The sequence below is a fragment of the Moschus berezovskii genome, chromosome X (assembly GCF_049115385.1).
Source record: "Moschus berezovskii isolate FMDL1 chromosome X, NW_MosBer_1.0, whole genome shotgun sequence".
Lineage (NCBI taxonomy): Eukaryota > Metazoa > Chordata > Mammalia > Artiodactyla > Moschidae > Moschus > Moschus berezovskii.
The window spans coordinates 95,578,185-95,600,818 of record NC_142488.1 but is presented as its reverse complement, the minus strand read 5'-3'; the positions used below and the strand labels follow the sequence as shown (position 1 = coordinate 95,600,818).

General features: G+C 41.9%; 1 protein-coding gene and 1 long non-coding RNA gene across 6 annotated transcripts; one reads left to right on the top strand and one right to left on the bottom strand.

Moving 5' to 3' along the window:
* Window positions 1–298: 298 nt before the first annotated feature.
* Window positions 299–20,091, bottom strand: LOC129564262 (uncharacterized). Its single transcript, XR_008687459.2, has 3 exons — window positions 20,077–20,091; window positions 14,375–14,508; window positions 299–5,027 (listed from the first exon to the last, which is right to left on the bottom strand). It is a non-coding gene; the product is annotated as an uncharacterized LOC129564262 (long non-coding RNA).
* Window positions 19,891–22,634, top strand: TCEAL4 (transcription elongation factor A like 4). Of its 5 annotated transcripts, none has more exons than XM_088834190.1 (3): window positions 19,891–19,973; window positions 20,847–20,919; window positions 21,213–22,634. In XM_088834190.1, the coding sequence occupies exon 3, from the start codon at window positions 21,237–21,239 to the stop codon at window positions 21,921–21,923; it is 687 nt and encodes a 228-aa protein (XP_088690316.1). In that variant the 5' UTR covers window positions 19,891–19,973; window positions 20,847–20,919; window positions 21,213–21,236; the 3' UTR covers window positions 21,924–22,634. The 5 variants fall into 5 exon arrangements, with proteins under 5 accessions (XP_088690316.1, XP_088690315.1, XP_055294033.2 ...); XM_088834189.1 differs by having other exon boundaries at window positions 19,897–19,973; window positions 21,218–22,634; XM_055438058.2 differs by lacking the exon at window positions 19,891–19,973 and adding an exon at window positions 20,129–20,267 and having other exon boundaries at window positions 21,218–22,634.

Genomic DNA, 22,634 nt, shown 5'->3' with positions numbered 1-22,634 from the left:
TCTGGGCAAAGACAGAGAGGAATGCTCAGCTGGGAAGAAGAGAAATCTAGAGAATCTAGGATAGAAAGAGAAAGGCAGTGGCAAGCTTATTTTCCATATTTATATATTGTATGCAAATTAAGCCTTGTGTAGATGCAACATCTTACTGGATGAAATGAAGGAGATCCAACCAGTCCATTCTAAAGGAGATCAGTCCTGGGTGTTCACTGGAAGGACTGATGCTAAAGCTGAAACTCCAATACTTTGGCCACCTCATGCAACGAGTTGACTCACTGGAAAAGCCTCTGATGCTGGGAGGGATTGGGGGCAGGAGGAGAAGGGGACGACAGAGAATGAGGAAGCCAAGTCACAAAGCCCTAGGGAGTTATCTGTGCTTGCGATATCTACTATACTATCTCTATGTGTTCATCATAGTCTGTTTTCAAAGTGACTTGTCATGCTCTCCTCCAGGGGATCTTCCCAACCCAGGAATCGAACCCAGGTCTCACCCACTGCAGGTGGATTCTTTACCATCCGAGCCACCAGGGAAGGCGAAGGCCACCTCAGACAACAATTTTGCCTTGCTTTTCTTTTTCTTTGGGATGTTTTGGTCACTGTCTCCCGTACATGTTAATAACCTCCATCCACAGTTCTTCAGACACTCTCTATCAGATAACCCCTTCAATCTATTTGTCACTTCCATTGTATAAACATAAGGGATTAGATTTAGGTCATAACTGAATGGCCTAGTGTTTTCCCTACTTTCTTCAATTTAAGTCTGAATTTTGCAATAAGGAGCTAGCTCAGATGGTAAAGAATCCACCTGCAATGTGGGAAACCCAGGTTTGATCCCTGGGTCACAAAGATCCCCTAGGAAAGGGAAACTACCCTCTCCAGTATTCTTGCCTGGAGAATTCCATAGACAGAGGAACAAGGGGGGCTACAGTCCATGGGGTCACAAAGAGTCGGAGACAACTGAGCAACTAACATCTGACTGAATGAAATATAATGCAGGAAACCCTGTCAATAACCTAATGTAGTTATATGTGATTGGGTAGTTCTACCTGGCAAGAGTCAAATGAAAGGTATGGAATAATCAGACTATCTAAAGGCTTCTGTAGCCTTCACCTAGCCCTCAGTTCAGTTCAGTTCAGTCCGACTCTGTGAACCCATGAATCACAGCACGCCAGACCTCCCTGTCCATCACCAACTCCTGGAGTTCACTCAAACTCACGTCCATCGAGTCGGTGATGCCATCCAGCTATCTCATTCTCTGTCGACCCCTTCTCCTCCTGTCCTCAATCCCCCCCAGCATCAGAGTCTTTTCCAATGAGTCAACTCTTTGCATGAGGTGGCCAAAATACTGGAGTTTCAGCGTTAGCATCAGTCCTTCCAAAGAACACCCAGGACTGATCTCCTTTAGAATGGATTGGTTGGATCTCCTTGCAGTCCAAGGGACTCTCAAGAGTCTTCTCCAACACCACAGTTCAAAAACATTAATTCTTCAGTGATCAGCTTTCTTCACAGTCCAACTCTCACATCCATACATGACCACGGGAAAAACCATAGCCTTGACTAGACAGACCTTGGTTGGCAAAGTAATGCCTCTGATTTTTAATATGCTATCTAGGTTGGTCATAACTTTCCTTCCAAGGAGTAAGCGTCTTTTAATTTCATGGCTGCAATCAGCATCCACAGTGATTTTGAAGCCGAAAAAAATAAAGTCTGATACTGTTTCCAGTGTTTCCCCATTGATTTGCCATGAAGTGAGTTCCAAAAAATTACAAATTTGCCATGATCTTAGTTTTCTGAATGCTGACCTTCAAGCCAACTTTTTCTCCTTTTCACTTTAATCAAGAGGCTTTTTAGTTCCTCTTCACTTTCTGCCATAAGGGTGGTATCATCTGCATATCTGAGGTTATTGATATTTCTCCTTGCAATCTTGATTCCAGCTTGTGCTTCTTCCAGCCCAGTGTTCCTCATGATGTACTCTGCATATAAGTTAAATAAGCAGGGTGACAATATACAGCCTTGATGTACTCCTTTTCCTATTTGGAACCAGTCTGTTGTTCCATGCCCAGTTCTAATTGTTGCTTCCTGACCTGCATACAGGTTTCTCAAGAGGCAGGTCAGGTGGTCTGGTATTCCCATCTCTTTCAGAATGTTCCACAGTTTATTGTGATCCACACAGTCAAAGGCTTTGGCATAGTCAATGAAGCAGAAATAGATGTTTTTCTGGAACTCTCTTGCCTTTTCCATGATCCAGCGGATGTTGGAAATTTGATCTCTGGTTCCTCTGCCTTTTCTAAAACCTGCTTGAACACTGGAAGTTCACAGTTCACGTATTGCTGAAGCCTGGCTTGGAGAATTTTGATCATGACTTTACTAGCGTGTGCTGCTGCTGCTGCAGCTAAGTCACTTCAGTCGTGTCCGACTCTGTGTGACCCCATAGACGGAAGCCCACCAGGCTCCCCTGTCCCTGGGATTCTCCAGGCAAGAACACTGGAGTGGGTTGCCATTTCCTTCTCCAATGTGTGAAAGTGGAAAGTGAAAAGTGAAAGTGAAGTCACTCAGTTGTGTCCAACCCTTAGCGACCCCACGGACTGCAGCCTACAAGGCTGCTCCATCCATGGGATTTTCTAGGCAAGAGTACTGGAGTGGCTTGCCATTGCCTTCTCCGTACTAGCGTGTGAGATGAGTGCAATTGTGCGGTAGTTTGAGCATTCTTTGGCATTGCTTTTCTTTGGGATTGGAATGAAGACTGACCTTTTCCAGTCCAGTGGCCACTGCTGAGTTTTCCAAATTTGCTGGCATATTGAGTACAGCACTTTCACAGCATCATCTTTCAGGATTTGAAATTGCTCAACTGGAATTCCATCACCTCCACTAGCTTTGTTCATAGTGATGCTTTCTAAGGCCCACTTGACTTCACATTCCAAGATGTCTGGCTCAAGGTCAGTGATCACACCATGGTGATTATCTGGGTTAGGAAGATCTTTTTTGTACAGTTCTTCTGTGTATTCTTGCCACCTCTTCTTAATATCTTCTGCTTCTGTTAGGTCCATACCATTTCTGTCCTTTATCGAGCCCATCTTTGCATGATATGTTCCCTTAGTATCTCTCATTTTCTTGAAGAGATCTCTTGTCTTTCCTATTCTGTTGCTTTCCTCTATTTCTTTGCATTGATCGCTGAGGAAGGCTTTCTTATCTCTCCTTGCTCTTCTTTGGAACTCTGCATTCAGACGCTTATATCTTTCCTTTTCTCCTTTGCTTTTCACTTCTCTTCTTTTCACAGCTATTTGTAAGGCCTCCTCAGACAGCCATTTAGCCTTTTTGCATTTCTTTTCTATGGGGATGGTCTTGGTCCCTGTCTCCTGTACAATGTCTCGAACCTCCGTCCAGAGTTCATCAGGCACTCTATCTATCAGATCTAGTCCCTTAAATCTATTTCTCACTTCCACTGTATAATCATAAGGGATTTGATTTAGGTCATATCTGAATGGTCTAGTGGTTTCCCCTACTTTATTCAATTTAAGTCTGAATTTCGCAATAAGGAGTTCATGATCTGAGCCACAGTCAGCTCCTGGTCTTGTTGTTGCTAACTGTATAGAGCTTCTCCATCTTTGGCTGCAAAGAATATAATCAATCTGATTTTTGTGTTGACCATCTGGTGATGTCCATGTGTAGAATCTTCTCTTGTGTTGTTGAAAGAGGGTGTTTTTTTATGACCAGTGCGTTCTCTTGGCAAAACTCTATTAGCCTTTGCCCTGCTTCATTCCGTGCTCCAAGGCAAAATTTGCCTGTTACTCCAGGTGTTTCTTGACTTCCTACTTTTGCATTCCAGTCCCCTATAATGAAAAGGACATCTTTTTTGGGTGTTAATTCTAAAAGGTCTTGTGGGTCTTCATAGAACCATTCAACTTCAGCTTCTTCAGCATTACTGGTTGGGGCATAGGCTTGGATTACTGTAATATTGAATGGTTTGCCTTGGAAACGAACAGAGATCATTCTGTCGTTTTTAAGATTGCATCCAAGTACTGCATTTCGGACTCTTTTGTTGACCATGATGGCTACTCCATTTCTTCTAAGGGATTCCTGCCCACAGTAGTAGATATAATGTCACCTGAGTTAATTTCACCCATTCCAGTCCATTTTAGTTCACTGATTCCTAGAATGTCTATGTTCACTCTTGCCATCTCCTGTTTGACCACTTCCAATTTGCCTTGATTCATGGACCTAACATTCCAGGTTCCTATGCAATATTGCTCTTTACAGCATCAAACCTTGCTTATATCGCCAGTCACATCCACAACTGGACATTGTTTTTGCTTTCGCTCCATCCCTTCATTCTTTCTGGAGTTATTTCTCCACTGATCTCCATTAGCATACTGTGCACCTACTGACCTTGGGAATTCCTCATTCATTATCCTATCATTTTGCCTTTTCCTACTGTTCATGGATTTCTCAAGGCAAGAATACTGAAGTGGTTTGCCATTCCCTTCTCCAGTGGACCACATTCTGTCAGACCTCTCCACCAAGACCCGCCCGTCTTGGGTGGCCCCATAGGGCATGGCTTAGTTTCATTGAGTTAGACAAGGCTGTAGTCCGTGTGATCAGATCGACTAGTTTTCTGTGATTGTGATTTCAGTGTGTCTGCCCTCTGATGCCCTCTCGCCATACCTTATCTTATTTGGGTTTCTCTTACCTTGGTCGTGGGGTATCTCTTCACGGCTGCTCCAGCAAAGCACAGCTGCTGCACCTTACCTTGGACGAGGTTTATCTCCTCACGGCCACCCCTCCTGACCTTTAACGTGGAGTAGCTCCTCTCCGCTCTCCTGCGCAGTGCGCAGCCACTGCCACTTGGACGTGGGTAGGTCCTCTTGGCTGCCGCCCCTGTCCTCGGGCGCAGGGTAGCTCCACTCGGCCGCCGCCCCTGACCTCGGGCGAGGGGTAGGTCCTCTCGGCCACCGCCCACCCGGCGGCGCATCTGCGCGCTCGGAGGCGAGCCGCCGTCCTAGAGGGCACTTTGTAGGTTCCATCTACAGCACCTAAGTTGAAGAAAATTCAACTTCAGGTCTTTGAAAGTCTGACTTCTGTAAACAAGGTCCATAATGCCAGAGAAAGGATGCAAGATGGCTAACAAACACATGAAAAAATGCTCAACATCCCTCATAATCAGAGAGATGCAAATCAAAACCACAATGAGATACCATTTCACACCAGTCAGAATGGCTGCTATCCAAAAGTCTACATGCAATAAATGCTGGAGAGGATGAGGAGAGAAAGGAACCCTCTTACACTGTTGGTGGGAATGCAAACTAGTACAGCCACTACGGAGAACAGTGTGGAGATTCCTCAAAAAACTGGAAATAGAACTGCCATATGATCCAGCAATCGCACTCCTGGGCAAACACATCGAGGAAACCAGAATTGAAAGAGACACATGTACTCCAATGTTCATTGCAGCACTGTTTATAATAGCCAGGACATGGAAGCAACCTAGATGTCCATCTGGAGACGAATAGATAAGAAAGCTTTGGTACATATACACAATGGAGTATTATTCAGCCACTAAAAAGAATACATTTGAATCAGTTCTAATGAGGTGGATGAAACTGGAGCCTATTATACAGAGTGAAGTAAGCCAGAAAGAAAAACACCAATACAGTATACTAATGCATATATATGGAATTTAGAAAGATGCAAATGATAACCCTGTATGCGAGACAGCAAAAGAGACACAGATGTATAGAACAGTCTTTGGGACTCTGTGGGAGAGGGTGAGGGTGGGATGATTTGGGAGAATGGCATTGAAACACGTATGTTGTCATATGTGAAACGAATCACTAGTTCAGGGTCGATGCATGTTATAGGATGCTCGGGGCTGGCATGCAGGGATGACCCAGAGGGGGGATAAAGGGAGGAGGGAGGTGGGAGGGGGGTTCAGGAGGGGGAACTTATGTAAACCCTGGGCGAATTCATGTCAATGTATGGCAAAACCAACCAATATAATATTGTAAAATAATTTGCCTCCAATAAAAAATAAATTAATTACCAAAAAATAAAAAAAATAAAAAGCAGAGACATTACTTTGCCAACCAAGGTCCGTCTAGTCAAGGCTATGGTTTTTCCAGTGGTCATGTATCGATGTGAGAGTTGGACTGTGAAGAAAGCTGATCGCCGAAGAATTGATGCTTTTGAACTGTGGTGCTGGAGAAGACTCTTGAGAGTCCCTTGGACTGCAAGGAGATCCAACCAGTCCATTCTAGAGGAGATCAATCCTGGGTGTTCATTGGAAGGACTGATGCTAAAGCTGAAACTCTAATACTTTGGCCACCTCATGCGACGAGTTGACTCACTGGAAAAGACTCTGATGCTGGGAGCGATTGGGGGTAGGAGGAGACGGGGACGACAGAGAATGAGGTGGCTGGATGGCATCACCGACTCGATGGACATGAGTTTGAGTGAACCCCGGGAGTTGGTGATGGACAGGGACGCCTGGCGTGCTGTGGTTCATGGGGTCGCTAAGAGTCGGACATGACTGAGCGACTGAACTGAACTGAACTGAAGCAACCCTGGCTTGAACAGTAACTCTCCAACCTAGGGAAGGAGCTCCTGGAAAATGGGACCAGTCTGGCAAGTCATTACCTTCAATTCTGAACAAAAATCTCAGTGAATCGGAATAAAAGGAAAAATGGCAAAACCAATCTCCAAATACAAAACACAAACAGAAATAAACATATTTATAAAAAAGTAAAATATCCTTAAAAGTCAACCAAGATAAATGTTTTTTTTTTTTTCTTGACAATGCTTTAATCCCAGAAAAACAGCCTTAAATGTAAACTTGGTGAATAAATATGAGAGCTGTTGCCTGGGGGCAGGGGGAAAGATTACACATTTGAGTGAGGAAAAAAATGAATAATATAGAAAGTATTATACTGTACAAAGGATATTTCTTTCAAACATTTGTGATGATACATAGAAAAATTTTTTAAATTAATTTATTTTAATTGGAGAAATATGATAAAATGTGTGGATGTGTAGAAAGTATAAATCACAGAAATTAAACCCTTTCCTCTTCCCAAGAAAAGACTTAAGGATTAAGGAAATGGAAGAAATTGAGGTCACCAAGGAACTGCCATCCCAAATGGCCAAGTTTCCAAATGTACTTAATGTCAGACCATTTCTTAATGGTCCAATACTTAACAAGTATTTTTTTTGTTAGGCTTCCCTGGTGGCTCACATGGTAAAGAACTGCACCCCCCACCCCCACCAATGCAGGAGACATAAGAGATGCGGATTCGATCCCTGGGTTGGGAAGATCCCCTGGAACCCCGTATTCTTGCCTGGAGAATCCCCATGGACAGAGGAGCCTGGTGGGCTACATTCCATAGGGTCACAAAGAGTTGGACACAACTGAAGGGACTTGTCACAGACACAAACATTTTTGTTGTTGTTAATGAAGTAGTGTCAGATAATGAAGAAAATTACATTTTTATTTAAAGGAAATAGAATATGAAAGGGGCTTCCCGGGTGGCACTAGTAAAGAACCTGCCTGCTGATGCAGGAAACATAAGAGACATGGGTTCAATCCCTGGGTCAGGAAGATCCCCTGGAGGAGGGCATGGCAATCCACTCCAGTATTCTTGCCTGGAAAACCCTATGGACAGAGGAGCTTGGTGGACTATGGTCCATTAGGGCTGCAAAGAGTTGGACATTACTGAAACAACTTAGCATAGCATAATATGAAAAGAGCACACTAAAAAGAGTTTTGAGTGGTCACACTTATAAATAAGGATACAAAAATTCTGTATAAATGATTAGCAATTATATTTGGTATGGGAAAAGATGAACTAAACAGACAAAATATTTCAAATTGAGTAAAATACAAATGATTCACTTTACAATGTTAAAGGGAAAAAACCTTAATTAATCTCCTTTACTAACATGATGTTTGTTTCATGGTCAGATACTAAAATTACCATCTTTAGAGACGAGATGCACAAAAGTCGACTTTCTCATCAGAAATAATTTATCATTATCCGATATAATAATAGAAAAACATTAGAAATATTAGAAAAATCTTATAAAAGGACTTGAAAAAAGGATTTTACTGCAAAAAGGATTTTAGACAAACTATCGCAAAATCAGGAGAAGGCAATGGCAACCCCCACTCCAGTACTCTTGCCTGGAAAATCCCATGGATAAAGGAGCCTGGTGGGCTACAGTCCATGGGGTCACTAAGAGTCAGAGTCAACTGAGCGACTTCACTTTCACTTTCATGCATTGGAGAAGGAAATGGCAACCCACTCCAGTGTTCTTGCCTGGAGAATCCCAGGGATGGGGGAGCCTGGTGGGTTGCCGTCTATGGGGTCACACAGAGTCGGACACAACTGAAGTGACCTAGCAGCAGCAGTAGCATCACAAAATCAGCAACAAGTAAATCCACCTGGCAGGGTGGGATGCCACGTGATTGACCTACACATCAAAATAAATTTGGGGAAAGTGAAGGTTCTTTTCAGAGCTGTGTGTCAGGGAAAGAGCTATGGATATTTTCCGAACAAAAATTCACTAAGTCACTTAGTATCATGCTAATTGTTGTTGCTTCAAAATGCCAATATTTGTCATTGTGCCATACAAATGTTTTTACTAAAGTTATTGTAGCACATGGGTCTCATACATATTGTGTTAGAAGGCATTTTGATATATTGAGTCCATTAGGATAGTTGTATGTTTTGGCTGTTTTGCACTTGTAAATTTAGGAAATAAACAGAAGCATAAATAAAATAACATTTAAATGCCCGATAATTCAGCTGAGAGTGCAGGGGTGATTGAGACAGGTGAATCTGGTGAATAGAGAGACAAACGTGGCTTGATGTTAAAGACTGAAGGGGATAATAAGTACATCTGACTTTTAACCTGATGGGCAAATGAGGAACAATCATACTCTGATGCTGTTTTTGGAAAAGGCTAAATAAGGGAAGTGAAGTTGCTCAGTCATGTAACACTCTTTGTGATCCCATTGACTGTAGCCTACCAGGCTCCTTCATCCATGGAATTTTCCAGGCAAGAGTACTGGAGAAGGTTGCCATTTCCTTCTCCAGGGGATCTTCCCCACCCAGGGATCAAACCCAGGTTTCCCGCATGGCAGGCAGACGCTTTACCCTCAGCCACCAGCTGTAACTACAGTAAATAACATATTGCAAGTGTGAATCAGGGAGAAACAATTAACAGAATAAAAATAAACAGCAGCAAGATGCCCAGGAAGAGACAAACCAAAATTTTCAAAAAATAGTATCTTTGTCAAGTCTCCAAGATTCTGAAATTACTATTATATTCCATTCAGATTTATTAGTGTTTGTTCTTTTCTGGCCTACAATCTTTCATTTTTAAAAACATAAGCCTTAATGATCTGCAAGTATGTGTCATTCTGAGAATGAGAGCATACAGTGAGAGTAGTTCATGTCCCATTCTCCACTAGCTCAGCCAGGGAAGGACCTGCCTTTTGATTATATTAATATAATGGTATTAATATATTAATAAATGGTAATAGATCAAGAGAAATATGACTCTCCCCCACCATCTTTTTCGTCAAGCTATCTGAATATTAAAGTTATTTTATTTTTTTCATCACCCAGCATGTATGCATGACAAAATAAAACCCCAAATACTAACTTGACAGGATGAAAACCTCATCCCAAGACAGAGATCAATAAGATGGGGTTGGCCCTGATTCCTAACCCATCATTGGCCTCCCCCTTTTTAATCATGACCAGTCACTCCTGAATAAGAGGATGAAATGAGTGTTGGGTGGAGGGGAAGAAAGCTTGAAAAAGTGGACATTTATGATTTCTTCTTAATAAGAAGGACTTTCAAAGCAAATCTAGGATTATTGGTGAGCACGAGCAGAGGATGAAGCACTATACGCCCCTCTAGCAGGTTGTCAATCCAGCCCTTGCCATGCTGCCTAGCGTCCATCTAGGGGTTGTGACTCGGCCAGTTCTGCTGCTCACCACCTCTGCTGGTGCCCTAGAATTCTTCTGAAATCTGGAAACCTGTCTGTGATGTAACTAAGTCTTCCTTAAAAATGTTCCTTACACAGAGGTAAGTGTGAAAAATGTCAGCTCTTGGGAACTGGAGTTAGGTGGGGACCATATAACTTTGGGAAGACATGATGTTTGACCAGATATTTTGTCGTACACCACTGGGAATTTTGTTGTAAGAAATCATAAGACTCATAGTTATTGCTCTTACTAAAATAATTCGACTGGCATGGTGAATTCTATCCCATTTAGGAACACAGTGTCTTTTCCCAGATGGGATCTTCACAGAGAGGTAAAGAGCATTACCCAAGGTCACGTAGCTACTGTGTAAGAAACGACAGCAGGACCCAGGTGATCTCCCAAATCTCACTCCAGTGTCTGGTCTATCAGATATGGTATTAGCCTTTGAGTGTTTGGACCTATCAGAAGCTTATAGAAACTGTTTCTCTGCATTAATCTGCTTGACAGGAAATAATTTAAAAGAAAAGCTATCCATATCACAAACCATGAACTCCCCATCAAAAGACGGGAACCGCCCCCGTTAATCCATATATATATATATATATATATATATATGACAGCACCACTTTGCTACACACCTGAAACAAACACAACACTACAAACAAAATTATAGTGCAATATAAAATAAAAACAAGTAACAGATCTTTGGGGCTTTACACTGAGTTACAGTTCCTATAAGAGGGATAACAGCACCACAGCCGCACTGAATCCTCATAAAGGATTGTGTTTGTTTCAGGTGTGTAGTGATGTGGTGCAGTCATATATATATATATATATATATATATATGGATTAACAGGGGCGGTTCCCATCTTTTGATGGGGAGTTCGTGGTTTGTGATATGGATGGCATTATTTTGAGAGAGGGATAGCTTAGGTGGGGCATTGGGTTTTTTTTTTCTTTTTTCAGCTTGAGGCAGTTGTGGGATGACTTGGTGTGGCTTTTTGCAACTGTGTATCCTATAGTATTTTTTTCATTTGGTGATATTTTGACTGTTAATGTTTATGGTGTTGTGCTTTGTACCATTTATTAAATTAAAGAAAAAAAATAATAACATTGGGGGAATGAATAAACAATGGAGAAAGACAAAGTGATGGGATGCTCATCCCAGCCTCCATCCTCATCCTTCACTTGCCCTGGTCAACTCAGAAAGACAAAGAAGAGCCTGGTGAAAAGGAAGAATGATTGGCTAAATGTTGAGGAGACCCAGTGCCTGGGCTTTCAAAGTCTGACAGATAACTACTTTAGCAGTATGGTTTGTGGGCTAAGAACATTGGTTTTGGATTGAAATGTGGCTCAGATGGTAAAGCGTCTGCCTACAATGTGGGAGACCTGGGTTCAATCCCTGGGTCGGGAAGATCTCCTGGAAAAGGAAATGACAATCCATTCCAGTATTCTTGCCTGGAAAATCCCGTGGACAGAGGAGCCTGGTAGGCTACAGTCCATGGGGTCACAAAGAGTCAGACACGACTAAGCAACTTCACTCACTCACTTTCTAACTGGATTACTTTTTATAATGTAACTCCATCTTTCATAGCTTCCATTTCCTTATCTGTGAAATAATGAAGAGAATACTTAAGTCCCAGCACATCACATGAGATGATATAAATAAAGCTAACAATAGAAAGAAAAAAAAAAAAAGAAAAGCCATTTGTTCAGTTGCTAAGTCATTTCCCACTCTTTGTGACCCCATGGACTGCAGCATGCCAGGTTCCTCTGTCCTCCACTATTTCCTGGAGTTTGCTCAAACTCATGTCCATTGCATTGGTGATGCCATCCAACCATCTTATCCTCTGTCACCCTCTTCACCTTTTGCTTTCAATCTTTCCCAGCATAGAGTCTTTACTAATGAGTCGACTCTCCATATCCGGTGGCCAAAGTATTGGAGCTTCAGCTTCAGCAACAGTCCTTCCAATGAATATTCAGGGTTGGTTTCCTTTAGGGTTTACTGGTTTGATCTCCTTGCAGTCCAAGGGACTCTCAAGAGTCTTCTCCAGCACCACAATTTGAAAGCATCAATTCTTCGGTGTTCAGCCTTCTTTATGGTCCAACTTTCACATCTGTACATGACTACTGATGTAGTCTACTATAGATCTGACTATATGGACCATTGTCGGCAAAGTGATGTCTGTGCTTTTTAATATGCTGTCTAGATTTGCCATAACTTTCCTTCTAAGGAGCAAGCATCTTTTAATTTCATGGCTGCAGTCACCATCTGCAGTGATTTTGGAGCCCAAGAATATAAAATCTGCCACTGTTTCCACTTTTCCCCCATCTATTTGCCATGAAGTGACGGGACTGGATGCCATGATCTTAGCTTTTTGAATGTTGAGTTTTGAGCAAGCTGTTCACTCTTTCACCTTCATAAAGAGGCTCTTCAGTTCTTCTTCACTTTCTGCCATTAGAGTGGTATTGCATATCTGAGGTTATTGGTATTTCTCCCGGCAATCTTGATTCCAGCTTGTGCTTCTTCCAGCCTGGCATTTTGTGTGATGTTCTCTGCATAGAATTTAAATAAGCAGGGTGACTCCAACAGCTGGGAATGTCACACATCAGGTTGAGTTCCAGGGTCTGCTTCTGCTTTTCCCTCTCCCTATATTCTTTCTTGTGGCCACAAATCTGCCCCCACTTGTGACTCCACTGATAAGTGTTTTTGTAGGCAGGAGAGAGAGAAGGATTTATAATGGAAGTATCAGTGTTTGTGTTTGTAGTTTGCTTATTTTCATGTCTGTATTGTAACACATTATAGGATTATAACACTCTTTTTCGCTTGATGGACATTTGCATTGCTGTAAGTTTTAAGCTTACTAATCAGTCTTCTTCATATATTTTGGTGGACACAAGGACATATTTTGGTGGAAATATACCAAGACTGCAACTGCTGAGTCAAAATGTACATGAATGTTTAGCCTTAGTAGACGTTGTTTTCCAAAGTGGCTATATCAATTTATACTTCCACCTAGAGTACATATGTGGGTTCCAGTTACTCTCTATCCTTGCCAACACTTGACTGTCAGTCTTTTTTTTTTTTTTAGAAATGGATTCTTTTTTTAAAATAATTTATTTTTGGCTGTGCCAGGTCTCTTTTGCTATGAGCGGGCTTTCTCCAGTTGTGACGAGCAGAGACCACTCTCTAGTTGCAGTGTGAGGGCTTCTCATTGCAGTGCCCCCTCCTTTCTGTGGAAAGGGCATGCAGGCTCAGTAGTTGTGGCCCACAGGCTTAGTTGCTCCAAGGTATATGGAATCTTCCCAGACCAGGGATCAAACCTGCATCCTCTGCATTGGCAGGTGGATTCTTAACAACTAGACCACCAGGGAAGTCCACTGTCAGTCTTTTGACTGCTATCCATTCACCCATTTGACAGATGGATGGGCAAACCAACTGGGCCTAAAAGAGGTTAAATTTTTTTAAGTTCCAAGTCTGAATTCTAGGCTCTTCCCACTAGGCCATAATCGACTTTTACTGCATGGGTTTTCAGTACTCAAGAATTAGTCATTTCAAAAATACATGGAATGATTTTTTGTAAGATTAAAATTGTATTACCCTCTTAAATGAATGAAATGTTACTTGAAATTTACCCTGAAATGCATGAATATTAGTACTTACTCAACATCATATCTTAATAGTAATTGTTGTGGTGGTGGTGGAAGTTTAGTTGTTTCCTTTGGTCTAGGACCTGGGTTGACAAAATTTCTTTGTAAAGGACCAGAGAGTAAATATTTTAGGCTTTGTACACTATCTATTATCAAACCTGGTATTTTCATATCCTTTATATAGGTTATTCTGGTTACTATTGGTGCACAGCAAATTACTCCAAAAATTAGCGATTAAAATAATCATTTATATTCAGAAAGTATTCAGCTGCTAGGTTCTTTATTATTGTTATTCCACTATTATTTTCTTCCAGTTTTGCTGAGATATAATTGACATATAATACTGTATAAATTTCAGATGGTAAAGAATCTGCCTGTAACGTAAAAGACCTGGGTTCGATCCCTGGGTTGGAAAGGAAGATCCTCTGGAGATGGAAATGGCAATCAACTCCAATATTCTTGCCTGGAGAATCCTGTGGACAGAGGAGCCTGGTGGGCTGATGTCCATGGGGTCGCACGGAGTCGGACACGACTGAAGCGACTTAGCATAGCATGCATCATCTTAAGTAGATACAAAATCAAAGAAATAGAAACAAATTTTTGTGATAAGAATTCAAGATTTACTCTCTTATTATTCATGTATAACATATGGCAGTGTTAAATATATTATCTTGTACATTACATCCCTACTACTTATTTATCTTGGGCTTCCCTGGTGGCTCAATGATAAAGAATTTACCTGCTAATGCAGGAGACAAGAAACACAGGTTGGATCCCTGGGTCGGGAAGATCCTCTGGAGAAGGAAATGGCAACCCACTCCAGTATTCTTGCCTGGGAAATTCCATGGACAGAGGAACCTGGTGGGTTACAGTCTGTGGGGTCAAAAAAAAGTCAGATATGACTTAGCAACTAAACAACAACAACAGCTTACATATCTTATAATTGGAAACTGTACCTTTTGTCTGCCTTCATCCAATTCTCTTTCACCCTTCCCCACTCTGATAACCACAAATCTGATCTCTTTTTCTTTATTTGTTTTTGAAGTTTAATTGACCTACAACACTAAGTTAGTTCCTGTTACACAACATAGTCCTTTGGAATTTCTGAACATTTCAAAATGACCACTGCAATAAGTCAAGTCACAATATGTCACCATACCAATATATTACATAGTTGTTGATTATATTCCACACTGCGTATTTCATACTGGTGACATTTATTTTGCAACACGAAGTTTGTACTTCTTTATCTCTCTCACTTGTATCTTTCCTCCCCCAACTCCCCTCTCCTTTGGCAACCATCTGTTTGTCCTCTGCATATGTAACTGTTTCTGTTTTGTTATGTTTATTCATTTGTTTTGGTTTTTAGAGTCCACATATAAGTGAAATCATACAGCATTTGTCTTTGATTTATTTAATTCAGCATAATACCACCTAGATCAAATCATGTTGCTATAAATGGTAAGAATTCATTCTTTTATGGCTGAGTAATATTCCATTATATATCACATCTTCTTTATCGTTTCATCTATTGATGGGCACATTGGTTGCTTCCCGATCTTGCCTATTGTAAAGAATGCTGCAATGAACATATGGGTGCATATATTTTTTCTAATTGATGTCTGTTTTCTTCAGATAAATACCCAGAAGTGGAATTGCTGGATCACATGGTACTTCTATTTTTAATTTTTTGAGGAATCTCTATAATGTTTTCCATAGTGGATGCATGCTCAGTCGTGTCTGATTCTTTGGGACCTCAGGGACTGTAGCCCACCAGGCTCCTCTGTCCATGGGATTTCCCAGGCAAGAATACTGGAGTGAGTTGCCATTTCCTCCTTCACGGGATCTTCCTGACCCAGAGATTGAATCCTCATCTCCTGCATCTCTTGCATTGGAAGGCAAATTATTTACCACTGAGCCACCTGGGAAGCCCTTTTCATAGTGGCTGCACCAATTTATATCCCCACTAACAGTGCATGAGGGCTCCCTTTTCTTCACATCCTCGCCAACACTTGTTATTTGTTGTCTTTTTAATAATAGCCATTCTGACAGGTGAGATGATACCTCATTGTTGTTTTGATTTGTAATTCTCTGATGATTAGTGAAACTTAAGTATTTTTTCATGTGCCTGTTAGCATGTATCAGCTCTTTATTCCATTTTTACTGAAAAATAGTATTCCATTATTAAACCACATTTTTTTATCCATTCATCAGATCATGAACATTAGGGATATTTCCACTTTTTAATTATTATGAGTAATGCTGCCCAGGACATTTGCATATAAGTTTTTGTGTGATATTTTCCCATTTATCTTGGATCTAGAAGTGGAATTGTTAAATCATATGATAACTTAATGTTTAACTTTTGAGAAACTGCCAGACAGCCTGTTTTCTACAGTGGTACATCATTTCCCATTTCCACCATCACTGTGTGATGGTTCTAATTTCTCCACTTATTTGCAAATGCTTGTTATTATCTGCCTCTTAATTATATCACTACTAGTGGATATGAAGTGGTATCTCATTGTGGTTTTGATTTGCATTACCCTGGCAGCTAATAATGTTGAACATCATGCTTATTGGTTTTCTATACATTTTCTTTGCTGAAATATCTATTCAGATCTTTGACCATTTTTATTTATTTATTTATTCATTGCACCATGAAGCTTGCGGGATCTAAGTTCCAACCAGGGACTGAACCCATGGCCTTGGCAGTGAAAGTGCACACAGTACTAACTACTGGACAACCAGGGAATTCCCTGCCTATTTTTAATTGAATTGTAAGTGCTCTTTGTATATTCTAGGTATAAGTCCCTTATCAGGCATATTACTTTCAAAAATTTTCCCTTCTGTGGGTTGTGTTTTCACTTTATTAATTGTGTTGTTTAAATGTAAAAGTTTTCCATTTTGGTGAGCCCCCATTTTTCTATATTTCTTTTATTGCTTGAACTTTTAGTGTCATATCGAAGAGATCACTGCTTAATCCAAGATCATGAAGAATTACACCTTTATTTTCTCCTAAGAGTTTAATAGTTTTAGCTTTTATATTTAGGACTTCATTTAAGTTCTGTATATGGTATGGTGTGGGAGTCCAAATTCATTTTTTGCATGTGGATATCTATTTGTCTCACCATCATTTATTAAAAAGACTCTTCTTTAAGCACTAAATTTTCTTGGTATTCTGGTTGAAAACCAATTGACTGTAAATCTGAGGCATTATTTCTGTATTCTCAATTCTGTTGGTCTGTATGTCCTTCTGCCAGTGCCACATTGTTTTGATTCCTGTAGATCTATGGTAAGTTTTGAAATCTGAAAGTGTGAGACCTCAAACTTTATCCTTCTCTTTCAAGATTATTTTTGTCTATTCTGAGTTCATTGCATTTCTGTATGAATTTTGGGATCAGCTTGTCAAAAGCTGCAGAGAAACCATCTGAGATTTTGATAGAGGTTGTGTTGAGTCTGCAGATCAATTTAGGAAATATTGCCCATCTTAATGATACTAAGTCTACCAATCTATGACACATAGGATATCTTTCCATTTATTTATGTATTCTTTAATTTTGTTCAACAATGTTTTATAGTTTTCAGTATACAATTCTTGGACTTTCAAAATTTATTTCTAAGTATTTTATTCTTTTTAATGATATTTTAAATAATGGAAATGCTACTTTTTTTTTCCTCTTTGAATTATTCATTGCTAGCATATAGAAACACACTCAGTTTTTGTTTATTGATCTTGTATTTCTGCCACATTGCTGAACTCTTTCATTCTCACGGCTTTTTAGTGAGTTCCTTGGGATTTTCCATATGTGTTATCATATCATTTGTAAATAGTTTTTACTTCTTCCCTTCCAATCTAGAACTTTTCATTTTATTTTTCTTGCCTACTCTGAAAAGAATTTGAGTGTCTGTCAGAAAATAAGGCCTTTCATTTTCTTTAACTATTTAAATAATTATACAAATTTACTTTCCATAATAACCTACACCTTACTACGGAACAGAAATGCTTCTTTATCATATACTAAAAACTTTTATACTTGGAGATGTTTTATTCCTCTTACTATCTTTATTTCAGTACTACAGTGAGTTAAGCTTGTAGCTTTATAAATCATTCTGCTTCACTGAAGTATGAGTTTTTCCATCAAATATAAATGAAATCCACACCAGATAAAATAAGGTAACAAGCACAGTGCCTGGCACATAGGTGGTATTCTTGAGAGCAAGGATCCCCAACCCCCTGGGCCATGGACCAGTACCAGTCCGTGGCCTGGTAGGAATGGGCCGAACAGCAGGGTGTGAATAGCAGGCGAGTGAGGGAATCTTCATTTGTACCTACAGCTGCTCCCTATAGCTCACATTACCGCCTGAGCTCCACCTCCGGTTAGGTCAGTGGCGTTAGCAGATTCTCCCAGGAGCACAAACCCTACTGTGAACTATGCATGACAGGGATCCAGGTTATGCCCTCCTTATGAGATTCATCCCCAAACCATCCCCAGTCAAGGTCCATGGAAAAATTATCTTCCACAAAACCAGTCCTTGTTGCCAAAAAGGTTGGGGACGGCTGCTCCACAGGTCAATACCACATCCTGTGGTTATCGTTTGGGTCACACCATCCACAGTAATTTCGGGTTATGGATAGTTAATAATTATTTTTACTGCTTTTCGAGCACCCAATATAAAAGGATTATTTTTCTAACCAAATGTCCAAAGATAACCCGGGTAAACAAATATACTAAGAAGATTATGTAACCCTGGTTTGATTCCTGGGTGGGGAAGATCCCCTGGCAAAGGGATAGGCAACTTTATCCGTACTGATGGACAATTGTGATGTTCCCTTTTTTCCCACTGTAAACAAAGCCTACAGAATCACTACTGTAGCCCCAATTCCAGCAAAGGATAAATGCATAATAAATAATTGGTATGGGAATTTAAAAACATATTAAAGCACAAGATTCTATTTTAGCATTTTATTAATTATCTCCATGGGTAAATATTTGAGTTGGAATTGCTGAACGAAAATATCAAATATTTTTATTTTTAAACAATTTACAAAACTGCCCTGCAGAAAATTTTTACCAGTACACTCTAGGAGAGCAGGGAGGGGTCGGGGGTGGGAGGGAGGTGGGAGAGGATAGCAGCAGGAGTTTGGGGTTAGTAGATGCAAACTGATATGTATAGAATGGATAAACAAGGTGCTACTGTATAGCACAGGGACTATATTCAATACCCTGTGATAAACTATCATGGAAAAGAATATGAAGAAGAATGCATATGTATACATATCTGAGTCACTTTGGTGTACAGCAACAATTAACACAACGTTTTAATGCAACTATACTTCAATAAAAAAATAAATTTTAGAAAAAAGAGCAGGGAGAAATGCATGTGTCCCCAATCTCTTACGTTTTCATGTAATCAAGTCCATCAATCCTGTTCTTAATTGTTCAGCTTTCAGTTATTATGTTTTTAAAGACCTTCTACACGAAAAGCTTATGTAGAAGCAGAAGCTAGTTATTCAGAGCTTGCTATAACAAGGGAGTTAGCCACCCTAACTTGTGTTTGGCAGAGACTTAAAGACAGGCAGGGCAATAGGAAAACTTTAGAGTGAAAAAAAGGAAGACCATATTTTCTCTGATTGCAAGTTGTTGGCAGTGAAACGCTGGTGAGCCAGAGGTATTTTATGTGATTGGTTTGGTGAGCGTATTTAGATTTCTCTAGTTAGTGGCAGGGCGAAAATATGAAGGCTGGTAGTCATTGATCAAGCCCAGAAGATTGCGGTAGAGGCTGTGGTTTGGCTTGTGGGGCTGCTTGCTACAGAGGTTGTGAGTTACAACTCTATTGTCATCTGGTCATAGTCCGTTGTGTATTCAGTCTCTCACTTAAAAATAAAAATCACTCTTTCATTTTGTTTCAAATATAAAATCATTTTCAGATCTAAATATTTAATTCATTAGAAAACTTATGTTTTGCATACCAGGAAAAAGGGACAATTTCACTTTGACGGTAACATTTTTTCCTAAAAGTGCAATATTCTACTCTTTGTACAATATTAAAGTTCACAGCCATCAGTTCAGTTCAGTTCAGTCCCTCAGTCGTGTCCGACTCTCCGCGACCCCACAGCCATAGGATTTCATTTATACGTCTACGTTCTTTCAGTGGATTTAAGAGCAAAGTTAGACTCCTCCCCCAGACTGCCCAACCCATTAAAAAAAAAAAAAAACCTCTGAGGTTTTGTTTTGTTTTGGTGGCGCCAGGCAGCATGTGGGATCTTAGTCCTTCCACCGCGGACAGAACCAGTGCCCGCTGCAGTGGAAGCGCGGAGTGCTAACCACTGCCAGGTAAGTCCCCACCTCGGTGGTTTTTACTAAAATTATTTCTTTGACCAACTTCTCAAGAAGAGGAAAATGACAAAAGGGCCCAGAAAGGTTAAGAGGCACCTACCGGAGGGAGGCGGTGGACGGCTAGCAGACGCCGGCTGGTGGGCGGGGTGAGGGGGCGGAGCTCGGGTGACGCGATGCTCACGTGACCGCTGGGCCCAGAAGTGGGCACAGGTCCCGGTACTGGCCCTCCCTCGGTGTTGTCGGACTCGGAGCCGTCTGCGAGCCTCTAGTTGTTGCACTTGGTTCTTTCAGGTCAGTGTGAGGGTTCTCGTCGCTCCCTGAGGGACACCGGAATGGGGGATGAGGAGCGGGCGCGGAAAGGAGAAAGGTTGGGGATGGGGTTCTGGTCGAGGGGAGCTGGCCAAACTGCAGCTAGAGATGGCGGTGGGAAGACGGCTAAGGGGGAGCAAGCGGCCATTGGGCGGAGGCAGGGGAAGGCGGACACCCCTAAATACCCATTCCCCTTTCTCTGCACATCCTCTTCTCTGCCCTCCGTCCATTTTGGAGCCGGAGGTTGTGAACTAGGGGGCGCCCCAGCAGTGAGGCAGTGCAAAAAATCCCCTCTGCCACTCTGTGTGTAGAGTAGAAAGTTGACCCCAAGGGTGGGGAGGCGAGTTGCCTTTGGGAGAGAAGGACGCAGAGATCCAAAATTAGTTTGGAAAACATCCTGGTCTGGCGCCCGAGGCGTGAAAAGAAATGGCGGCTGGGGTGCAGGGGGCGGAGGAGGTGGGGGGAGGGAAACGGTGGGTGAGGAGGGCAGGGATCCGGGAAAGAGACCCGAGTCCCTGCGCATCCACCGATGCCCATCCCCTGTCTCCTGTCTGTCTGCAGGTCTACGTGTCTGTTGTTCCCAGCGCTCTACTGGGCTATAGAAAGAGGAGGAACCTGTCCAGAATCCCCGCAGGTCAGTGAAGGAGGAGGGCACTGGACAGGGACCCAGAGGGGTGGAGAGTGTGGAGGGACCGCCCGCGAAGAACTGGGGCCCCACTGCCCACTTCCCAACACTATTTACACACTGCCGCGCTGAGCAAGCGTAGGGAAAAATGGCAGGGCCTGCCAGGGAAGTGTCTCACGGAGGGCCAGGCCAGGTCAGGAGATCCCTGACAAATGGCCAGAAATGACTACTACTATCCGGACCGCATTTCACCCCCAAAACCTCAGTCTCTCTTGTCTCCTCTTCCCCCGCCCCACTCCCAGTACAGGAAAAGGAGGACACTCAACATGGAAAAACTCTGCAGTGAAAATGAAGCAAAGCCTGAGAACCAAGGCAAGATGGAAAACAAAGAACAGCCAGTGGATGCAGGAAAACCTGGAGCAGCTTGTACTAAGGAAGACATGGAAAAGTTAGAAAACAAGGGAAGGACAGATCACAAGGGAAAGACAGATGAGGAAGTATTAACGGTTAAGGAAAGGCCAGAGAATGAGCCAAAGCCAAAAGAAGGAAACTCAGAGAGGCAAGGAAAGCCAGTGAGTGAGGAAAAAGCAAAAGAAAGAAAAGCAGAGAGTGAGGGGAAGTCAGAGAGCGAGGGAAAGCCAGTGAGTGAGGGAAAACCAAAAGAAGACAAGCCAGCCAGCGAACCAAGGGAACCAAGGGCTGGTGGAAAGCGCCCAGCTGGGGAGGATGTACCCAGGAAGGCCAAAAGAAAAACCAACAAGGGGCTGGCTCAGTGTCTCAAGGAATACAAGGAGGCCATACATGATATGCATTTGAGCAATGAAGAGATGATAAAAGAATTTGATGAGATGGCCAGGGTAGAGGATGAGGTGAAGAAAACCAGACAGAAATTGGGGGGGTTTATGTGGATGCAAAAAAGTTTACAGGACCCCTTCCACCCAAGGGGCCCAAGGGAACTCAGGGGTGGCTGCAGGGCCCCGCAAAGGGGCTTTGAAGACATTCCTTTTGTGTAGTGCCTCTGGCAGGCATTTACCAGGCCTTGTGCTTTATTTCAGTTCAGTTCAGTTCAGTCGCTCAGTCGTGTCCGAATCTTTGGGACCCCATGAATCACAGCACGCCAGGCCTCCCTGTCCATCACCAACTCCCGGAGTTCACTCAAACTCATGTCCATCGAGTCAGTGATGGCATCCAGCCATCTCATTCTCTGTCGTCCCCTTCTCCTCCTGCCCCCAATCCTTCCCAGCATCAGAATCTTTTCCAGTGAGTCAACTCGTCGTGTGAGGTGGCCAAAGTATTGGAGTTTCAGCTTTAGCATCAGTCCTTCCAATGAACACCCAGGATTGATCTCCTTTAGAATGGACTGGTTGGATCTCCTTGCAGTCCAAGGGACTCTCAAGAGTCTTCTCCAGCACCACAGTTCAAAAGCATCAATTCTTCAGTGATCAGCTTTCTTCACAGTCCAACTCTCACATCCATACATGACCACTGGAAAAACCATAGCCTTGACTAGACGGACCTTTGTTGGCAAAGTAATGTCTCTGCTTTTTAATATGCTATCTAGGTTTGTGCTTTATTTAACCTTATGCTAATCCTATACTTTAGGTGTCGCTCTCATTATTCAACTGCAGCCCTCTATGTTTCAGTAGCAGATTTTCATCCATTGCATGGAAAAATGTTTATGGTGCATTGTAAAATTAAAAACAAAAATAGTTTTCAGAACCATA

What these genes read in the sequence shown, in the direction of transcription:
- TCEAL4 (XM_088834190.1), top strand. Translation starts at nt 21,237, where the DNA reads ATGGAAAAACTCTGCAGTGAAAATGAAGCAAAGCCTGAGAACCAAGGC.